This window comes from Pieris napi, chromosome 7 (assembly GCF_905475465.1).
Source record: "Pieris napi chromosome 7, ilPieNapi1.2, whole genome shotgun sequence".
NCBI lineage: Eukaryota > Metazoa > Arthropoda > Insecta > Lepidoptera > Pieridae > Pieris > Pieris napi.
In genome coordinates this window covers 8,053,241-8,063,376 of record NC_062240.1, presented here as the reverse complement: position 1 = coordinate 8,063,376, position 10,136 = coordinate 8,053,241, and the positions used below count along the sequence as shown (strand labels likewise).

At 29.7% G+C, this 10,136-nt stretch overlaps 1 protein-coding gene and 1 non-coding gene across 2 annotated transcripts; both read left to right on the top strand.

The window, feature by feature from the left end:
* Nucleotides 1–149: 149 nt before the first annotated feature.
* LOC125051246 (lysosomal thioesterase PPT2 homolog) lies at nucleotides 150–4,503 on the top strand. The gene is made up of 6 exons (XM_047651458.1): nucleotides 150–543; nucleotides 915–1,056; nucleotides 2,127–2,234; nucleotides 2,593–2,764; nucleotides 3,130–3,231; nucleotides 3,902–4,503. Exons 1-6 carry the CDS (start codon nucleotides 409–411, stop codon nucleotides 4,098–4,100), a joined length of 858 nt encoding a protein of 285 aa, XP_047507414.1. The 5' UTR covers nucleotides 150–408; the 3' UTR covers nucleotides 4,101–4,503.
* Trnaq-cug lies at nucleotides 3,011–3,082 on the top strand. The gene has a single exon. It is a non-coding gene; the product is annotated as a tRNA-Gln (tRNA).
* Nucleotides 4,504–10,136: the final 5,633 nt, after the last annotated feature.

The window sequence follows — 10,136 nt, the reverse complement described above, 5'->3', positions numbered from 1 at the left end:
GGTTCACTGTCTCTCTCGAAACTCGAAAGTCGAAAGTGACAAGTGATAATTGACAATGGCTACATGACACTTGACAATTCTAGGGAAATGATGGCTTTAAATCAGCGAGCGCCCAATCACTAGCGCTTCTCTACAGTCTACACTCTACACTCTACAGAGTACAGACAGACGTTGTCACACGCTCTGGTACTTAGAGTTAGTTTGTAATTTGTATTAAGTAATTAAATATTTTTCAAAATTCATTAATCAGTTTATTTTAATTTTATTAATCAATTTACTTTAAGTTAAAAAATTGGCAACGGACGTGTTCAAAATAACATAGTTATGATTATTATTGGTGAAAATTAAGTAATTTATATCAGGGTTAAACAGTTGATTATTGATACAATTGGTTCGTTCTTTGTTCTGATGATGAGTTTTCAGCATCTTGTCGCGTTTTGGATGCTTTTTAGCTGCAGCTATGCATATAAACCAGTGGTTTTAATTCATGGAATTATGACGGGAAGTGGAAGTATGGAAATAATCTCTAGGAGAATTCAAGAGGTAACTAAGTACTTAATAATTATTTTTACCGAACCTTATTCAAGTGACGTGCGATATTGAAAGTTTTGGTTGACGTCTTAACACATTTTATCTTAATAAAAAAAATCAAATTTAAATAAATGCTATGTTTTCTCAGAAACTATATATAAATAAAGTCTGCATAAATTATGTTGTAGTAAATTGTTAAGATCCTTAGAGAGAGAATATTTTTTTGTCCGCTTATTCCAACATAATATTATTTCTCCTACTCCTATTAAATCCTATCATATTTTCCACGTTTTCCAAACTAATATTAATTTATTTCATGTGGTTTAAATATAAGTTTCCTCATACAAAGCTTATTTTATTACTTAATACTACTCTATTTACAGAAACATCCTGGCACTAAAGTCTATAATGTTAATAGATTTGAGAGTTGGTCGAGTTTGGAAACCATGTGGCATCAAGTGTTGGAAATTGGTCAAGATGTAGCTAATATATCTAGTCATTATCCTGAAGGAATTAATCTAATTGGTAAAACAACTTAACTGATTCTTATTACTCTTTTGGATATTGGTTTTAATAAAAATAAACATATCGGAGAAACATCAAATGGTATCTCACAGAGGGATTAGTATTAATATTTTTTGTTCCTTTACAACAATTTTTATAAGTATTTTTTTTAATATATACCAAAAGTCGCATAAGATATAGTTTACTCTATATTGAGACAGCCCAAGCTGTTTGACATTGTAGAAACAAGTGACTCAGTACTCATGATCCATTTATAGTCCATGCAAGTGATAACATTTTCTGTCATAGACAATTTTTGCAATGTTTGTTTCACAAAAACACTATGAAGTCACTATCATAAACTAAATGATGTCAATGGTATTGAAATGACCTTGTTTTGTAAATAATTTATCACTAATATACTATATATAATCATCAAACATTTGTCCTTGGTTTACATATGTACATATGTACTCTTAGTAAATAATTTAACAATAGGAAACATTACACATGTATTAATTTGATGTTACTACATGAAAATAATGGTACATGTATAGTGACAACAGTAACTGTAAATGAATTCAAACTGATAATATTGCCAAAATAGTAACTTTATTCTTATATTACATAATATTATAAAATTTGTCTTGTATATGTCACCGTAAAATTTTAAACACCGTTAGATTGTAATCTATCTCGCGAGATTATAAACTGTCGAAATATTGTGAACCTCAATGAACTGCTTACAATTTAACGTATTATTATTCGGTAGTTATATGAAATTGTTGGAAAGTAAAATTAATCTGTAATTGATCAAAGAAGTTTGAATGATAACTAAGTTAGTGTAGTACAATCTACCGAATAATAATACGTTAAATTGTAAGCAGTAGGCTGAGGTTCACAATCTTTCTACAGTTTATAATCTCGCGAGATAGATTACAATCTAACGGTTTTTACAATTTTACGTTAACATATATATTTCAATTTTACCATGAATAAGTTCACTTATGGCATAGTTTTTTATTTATTACTTTATTGTTATGAAATTACTACACCTAAACCTTTCATAATAGTGAATTCAAAAATTCCAGGGTACTCCCAAGGAGGTCTTGTTGCTCGGGGTATTGTGCAAACATTCCCAAATGTCTCGGTGAGCACTTTTATATCTCTCAGCTCTCCCCAAGCCGGTCAGTATGGAGGTAAGATAGGTTTCAAAATATTTTAGAATCTTAACGGCTGTGTTGCACACTTTGCAATAACTTGTGAATGAGTCAATTCTTAAAAATTTTTGGTTTTTCTTATATGATATATTGTTTTAATTGCCATATGTAGGAAATTCTGTTACCCCATCTATGACTCAGTCAAAGAGTTCTATGAGTTCCATGTCTATTTGTATGATTAAAATTATTATCACTATTGTGTTAACGATAACTACAAATTCTGTATAAATATTTTTAACTAGTGATTTGTATGTATGTGATTGTGTGTTATGTGGTGCAACCTTTAAAAAAAAGGATTTTTTTCAAGAAAGAATTGTTGAAAAAATGTGTTTTTCAGCTGGCTTCCTTCACGTCGTATTTCCTGGTTTAGTTAAGGAGTCGGCTTATGAATTATTCTACTCAAGAGTTGGTCAACACACATCTGTCGGGAACTACTGGAAGGACCCCTATCATCAGACGTTGTATGACGAATATAGTGTTTATCTGCCTTATATTAATAATCATATCCTGTAAGTATTATCATACCTATAATTATTTATTTTTATGGTCTATTGTAGTGTATTGATATTTAACAACTAATATCATCACAAGATGGCGCTGTAATTAAAATATTTTTATAGCTCAATTTAGGTTTTAAAATGTTTTTTTTTTTAATTTTTTCTTGTTTTTTCGATAAGATAGAAAATTAACGTTTTTTTTAATTTGATAGTGGAAATATGTGCCTGTTGAATTGAAATTTGGACATCCTTGTCATCGGTTCCATGGTGTAATGGTTAGCACTCTGGACTCTGAATCCAGCGATCCGAGTTCAAATCTCGGTGGAACCTGAACTTTTTGTATTTTTCTGCGAACTAACAGTAGTTGTTAAATCCAGGTCTGCAAAATCAAATGATTTTAAGAACAATATATTGAGTTTGAAGCGGCTTGTTTTAATTGGTGGACCAGATGATCAAGTTATTACTCCTTGGCAGAGCAGGTATTATTTATGAAGAGACAAACTCCTCAAAGACTCTAACATATTTATTTATACTTTAATTGCGTTGACGCAATCAATTCATCATGTTTTTTTGCAAATATTTATTTAAATGAAAGGTTCGTGTGGAATGTAAAATATTTTGGTTTAATTTTTTTTAAATTACAAAGAATTAAATAATAATATAAACAATAGACTTTTTGACAATTTAAAAAAATGGTACACCGGGCGGCCATATACCTAAGCGATCTCTTTTAGCTGCAACCACATTTTTTACACTTATGTAAAAAGTTTATGTTCAATTATATTTTTGTAGTGACTTTGGTAAAAAATTGCTCATAGTTTTAGCCAAGCCAACGTGCTTATACAAATAATAACATAATTGGTTTAGTATATACCTTTTGCATAACCCAAACTATTATATATATGAATATACTATTAAGTATTAACATATTATATAATAATAATTTAAAAAATATATCCTTTATCCGATCGAATATCACGTGATAGAAACGCTTTTAAATTTGTATTTGAATTATAATTTTAAAATTCCACCGAACTTTCTGATTTTTACACGTAAATTTTGATAATTAAAACCTTTTAAAAACATTACAAAAGTTTAACCATGAGTGTGAATGACTTGCCATAAACATAAATGTTTTTACAATTCCAGTCAATTTGGTTACTATGGAATGAACGAGACAGTGATAGAAATGCGTGAGCAGGACATCTATATGTCAGACCGCATTGGCTTGCGAGCGCTCGACGAGAGCGGACGTCTTCATATCGTCACGGTGCCTGGTATTAACCATTTCAATTGGCATATGAATGTAAGCATTGTAGACGATTATTTATTACCGTATTTAGATTAATTAGACGAAAGCCAAAATTATTATAAGAATCCACAAATAAATGCATAGATTTTTGATACTTTGCATTTTATCGAATAATCAGTGATTTTGAAGTTAGACATTTATACGAATTTTGAAAAATTAATGTATTATTTTTTGCTCATAAACTAGGAATTAATTATCAAACCAATTTAGGTTTGTCTTTTAACAGTGACTAGAATTATTAGACTAACTAGTAACATAGTGCATATACGATGTAGAGATATTTGGGTAATGTAGTTTAGGTAATTAAATGTGACGGGCGGAATACCCGAATTAGGATTACAATTCGAAATGTATTTTTATATAATAGTTACGAATGTACAATAAGTTACAGTCAAAGCTATGACTAAAGGGATTAAAATGAAAAAATCCTAAAAAATTGCTGTTACATACAAAAATTCAAAATATATATATGTAATTGTACCTATATGAATAATATTGTAATATTGTGGTAGATTTATTTGAGTACAACATATATAATTAAATGTATTTAACCACGATCTGAAAAGTATACGTAACGTCGAGTTATGTAAATCGGACAATACAGCATACACAATCCAAAATTACTAATGGTTCCTATTACATCTATTTACGTATAGTCAAACAAACAATTGCCAAAAAGTTAAGTGTAAAATTGCGTCAATTTAGTTCAGAGTTTATTTTAAACGGAAGATGATCAAAATTGTCAAATATGTCAATATAAAACAAAAATCTCTGAAAACTAGATTTGAATGCGAGTTGTCGTTTTAGAATACGGACCCAATACTTTACACATTGAAGTGAACGGGTATTTGGGTAAATAACCGCTAGGTGGCGCTATAATAAATTTCAAATGCACATTCAATTAACATAGATGTCGCCTAAAACGTTGGATAAATAATTAAATGTTGTTCTTAAAAGTTTATTTGTTCACTTTTACAAAGAAAGCAATCTTTAATAATTTCTTTGTAAGTTATTTTACTGCAATTGTGCCACATTTTAGTGCAAAATAGAGTTAAATAGAATTGTACAAATAAATTATTTAATATTTAAAGAACTGTGTGATCAAAAACTTTAGATAATTATGAAAAATTGTTACCAACATCTCATTTATAAACGGATTATATATTGGGGCTTATACCCAAATATTTGGTCAATTTTCTTTGAAAAGACATAAATCTGGTAATTATCAAATTTGGGCATACTGTGTATATGAATATGCTTAAATATACAATAATCATTATTTTTAAATGGTTAAGTTTTTTATCTTTATCGTTTTATGCTAATCTCTTGTCACTAATACTCCTTTTTAACTGAATGTAAAAAACTATGTTAAAATTAATGGTCTGTGAAATTACGAGAATATAATAATGTAAATTTAGAAATGGACAATTGCTATTGAAAGTTAAAATTACGCTTTATATATGATGGAATCTCAATAACGTTTTATTTTTTATGAATATGTACTAATTTTTTAAATTAATTTTCTAGATGAATTTAATATTGCCTATACAATTTTCAATTGTACATTACTATATCATTGAATATAATATATTTTATATTTCTAAATAACTCTATATGTTTTAAGTAAGACAAAGCATGGGCTGTATTTAGTATGTAAGTGAACTAGTCTATTTTAGAGAAATATACAATTTTTTACTGTAAAATACCAATTTTATTTATTTTAAACTAACTGCTTGCAATAGAGGCGTTCCGTCCGCTTTCCCGAAAAAAAAAGTTTCCTCAGCGTTTAAGTAATAAATGAGTAAATACTCGAATTTTAGGAATTAGTCCCGCCGTTAATGTTAAGCTATTCCAACTACAGTCTTTTATTTATCATAATGCAGTGACAATACAGAATTTATACGCGACAGCCTAGAAATTAATCATCATCATCATCTGAGCAGGAAACGTTAAAAACATTATAAACGTTGTGTGTTTAATTCCTGCAAAAGTGTATTAGTCTTTAAAATATATATTGTAACTGATTTTTTTTAAATACCTATATATATGCAAATAATTAGGGATATAAAATGAATCTCGTGAACGTATTGATGCTAATTTATAATTTCTTTCAACTTTTACAATGATTATAGGATTGTTTTCTTTTATTGAAGTGAAACTTCTTTAGGCGCATGAGGGTAAAATTTTTAAAAAACGTCACGAAGTGTGCAGCGTTTTTGTTGAAGAAAAGGGAGATAGCGATTGAGACAGATTGAGAGAGAGTAAGAAGGGCGAATTACCTATAGAAATTCTATTTTTAAAATTAAAGTTTCGTAAAGAGAATTTATGAAATACATATTAGTATTTTATATTTTATGCAAAATAATTTATTGAAATCTCAAATAACGAATTGTAAATTAAAATGCCACGTGTTTTTTATCGAAGAAATAAATAAAATAAAAGAATATAATTTGTATTAATTTTCGACACTTATTATTTTATTGACAATTAAATTCCTACGACATATCTTCCTTTTTCCCTCCCTCTAAATCTCGGAATCTCTAACGTTTTAGATTTTTATAAATATGAACAAGACTTAAAAATTAATTTGCCAAAGAATTTTCTTTTGACATGTGTACTTTGTACGCACGCACTATTTTTTTATTTATAAAACAGTAGACAATATGCATTGGATGAGGCAATTGTGAGGTTTCTGATAATAAGATAATATCTGACAGTTGATGATGAACTGTAGTAGATTTCGTTCATAAGTTATAAAATCACGCGTAATTATTAGGCAAGGTGATTAGCATTCAGCTAAAGTCACACGACGGTTGATTCACCAGGAATCAAACTCAGTTTCTCTGGGTCAGATTCTGTTTAGACACTAGTTGGAAATAAGCAACAAAGTTTTTAAAAGATCAATCAAAAAAGTACAATCAAAATAATTTGCAAAAACGGCTTAAATATTTGTCTTCATTCCACATACAATTAGTATTCAAAATTTCTATTTAAAGGAATTGTCATATCTTTCTAAAGAATCTATCGTAACTGTTTCACTATAAATATATTGTCAAGATAGCAATTCTTATAAAAACTCTTGGCATCGTTTCATAAGTCTTATTAAACTTTTCAGAATTCGATTGAGCGTGACAAAAATAAGCATTCTTCGTAATAGCGATTTCCTTGTGTTTTTGCATTTCTTTGAGTCGATAAACAACTATGCGTACGCGCATGAGTCATGGCTTTCCTATCGTGGACGTTGACTTATTGAATTTTTGTGATTAACAAAGATTAATAAGTGGAAAAAGGGTCATTTCGAGTAACTAAAAATGTTTAAGAATACGCGTATCTGGAAATATGATCGACGCTTTATTTTGTCAATAGAGAAGTATTTTAACATGCTTTTTTAACACAATTTTGTATGCAAAGTGAATTTTGTATTAAAAGCGTTTAACTTATGATCACATGCAAAAATGAAATCCTTTGGATTTCATAGCACAGGAGGCTAATAAAGAAATTTGTATAATTCAGAGTAGAGACAGAGACAATCCAATACATTATTTATATACTTAAACCTTGAAATGTATGAGATAAGAAGAGCTTATCTAAGTAATATATCAATCACAAAAGTATTTGTACTATTTGTAGATTTAAGTGTCAGAGTTATTGTAATTTAATCTTGGTTAAGGGTTAGTTAAAACAAAAAAAATTCTCTAATTTCGAATAATTATAAACTCGTAATACATAAACGATTAACCCCATTATGATCAAATATAAAAGTTTACAAGTTCTAAACAAAAATATGACGCTACATACCTGATTACATTAAACTTATAATATCTCCTAAGCAAAATAAACGCGTAAATAATAATTAAATTGTCAATGAGCTTTTATAAGGACCTTCTGTTCCTTGTTCTTTGACCAAGTACCTGTCTGTCTGCACGTTTTTTGTTCTTTGCCTATAATCAGCGCGCGCCACTCAGTTATGTGTGACTCATGGCATTTCTTAGGCTCAAGATTACATCAATTCGGTAAGGTGCATGTGAGTCATGACTCATGTATATGATAATATTATATCACTGAAATTATATCTTGACTTAACATTTTAGTCACTATTATCAATATTATGAAATTATTTTATTATTGGGAAAAGTTCAAGTGTCCTTTATAGATTGCAGCCTTTTTTTTAATAACATGGGGAAAACGGGCTCATATTAAGTGATACCATCGCCCATGGACACTCACATTGCCACAAGGCACGCAAGAACGTTGCCGGGCATTTTAGAATTGGTACGTTCTTTTCTTTCCCAAGTCGAATTCGTTCGGCAATATTTCAGTGGGGTCATACTTTTTTATTTATAGTCCATAACAATTATATAATAGAGTAGATATTTCTGTAAGATTTTCATTTGTATTATTATAGACCACAAGCCCATGAACAAAAAATACCTGTGAAATGACCCAACGTGAATTACACTTAAAAGGCTGTTACTATATCTGAAAATAGCTCTGAGCACTATGCCGTCATTTCTGAGCGGTACATGTGAGTACGTGAGTGAATGGACTTTCTCAGGTACAATGGGGGAATTTCGACTAATTATTAATGTACGGCTTTGTTATAAGTGTATAGATGATTAAAAATAAATGTCGAAAAACCTAGTGCCGTACAAAAGTGATGGTGCCGGAAGTCGGTGCAAATTTTTAATTCGACGACAGTTGCAGAAGCAATATAGGTCATTTATTACTGTACGGCATTTGTGTGATTCCTTTTGGACACATATACAGATACTTTACCCGTAAACGCCGTACATATTCCCAGCGGAGCGGTCGAAAGCCAAGGGTCGCAACATATGTCTGATTAGCATATAGGTGATGATGATATGAATCAACATAAAATTAAATGATCTTGAGAGTACTTCACAAATAGATAACATTTTCCAGCATGCCGTACATTTTTTGTGGAACACATAGGTGTATGGGGTAAATAACTTTTCTCAGAAAAGAGTCATTTTCCGGTGACTTTTATCTGTACGGCAATAACACAGGTTATTAATACTTTAGACAATCTTCAATAAAAGATAAATGCCGTACACTTTCGATAGTCCGCTTCCACCGCCTACCAATACAGGGCGTCCCAAAGTTATGGGAAATGAAGGGAAAGTACCTTAAATATCGTAGATAGGGTATTTTACTAAAAGAAGACTTTATGTTATTTTTAAAAGTTATTAATTCTGCATTCAACGATTTTTAAAAAATTACTTGCCTCGTCTGGGAATCGAACTGACTTAAATGTAAAAAAAAAACACCCCTACTTTTATGATGCCAATCGAAAGAATGGCCAAAAACTAATAACTCTTCTTAAGTAACATAGTATTTTAAAAGAAAGGAACAGCGTGAATATATCTTTTAACCAAATTAAAAACATTATCTATCGTATTCGGCCTAAAAAAATCCCCTACGAGTCTGTTACTTTAGAAAAGTTATTAGGTTTTGGCCATTCTTTCGATTGGCATCATAAAAGTAGGGGTGTTTTTTTTTAAATTTAAGCCGGTTCGATTTCCAGACGAGGCAAGTAGTTTTTAAAAAATCTTTGAATGCAGAATTACTAACTTTTATAAATAACATAAAGTCTTCTTTTAGTAAAATACCCTATCTGCGATATTTAAGGTACTTTCCCTTCATGTCTCATAACTTTGGGACGCCCTGTATTATATATATTTTTGTTAAAAATATTTTCCTTTACCTCTCTCTGCTGGTACGATAAGGCTGTAAATATACTTTACAGCCTTATGGTAGTATACTCAGATATGTATAGTTATTAATGACCTTAAGGGACACCTCAAACGTCGTCGAAGTTTTTATCAGCTGTAAAGAATAATCTGGAGTAAAATGTACGGCATCTGGTTTTTTTTGTTTATTTATATTTGTTACATATAAAATAACAATAATCTTTGAAAATATTACTCCCCATATTACTCGAGGAGCATTTGAAAAGTCATCTAAATTTCGGAAATTTCATATATTTTTTATCATAATATTTTTATTTGTTACCATTTATAATGAACGGCTATAATGTACAACGGTAATATT

Excerpts from the sequence above, each read along its gene's own strand:
- LOC125051246 (XM_047651458.1), top strand. The coding sequence starts at position 409 with ATGATGAGTTTTCAGCATCTTGTCGCGTTTTGGATGCTTTTTAGCTGC. Across the intron at positions 544-914 it reads TCTCTAGGAGAATTCAAGAG|AAACATCCTGGCACTAAAGT; the intron begins GTAACTAAGTAC and ends CTCTATTTACAG. Across the intron at positions 1,057-2,126 it reads TGAAGGAATTAATCTAATTG|GGTACTCCCAAGGAGGTCTT; the intron begins GTAAAACAACTT and ends CAAAAATTCCAG.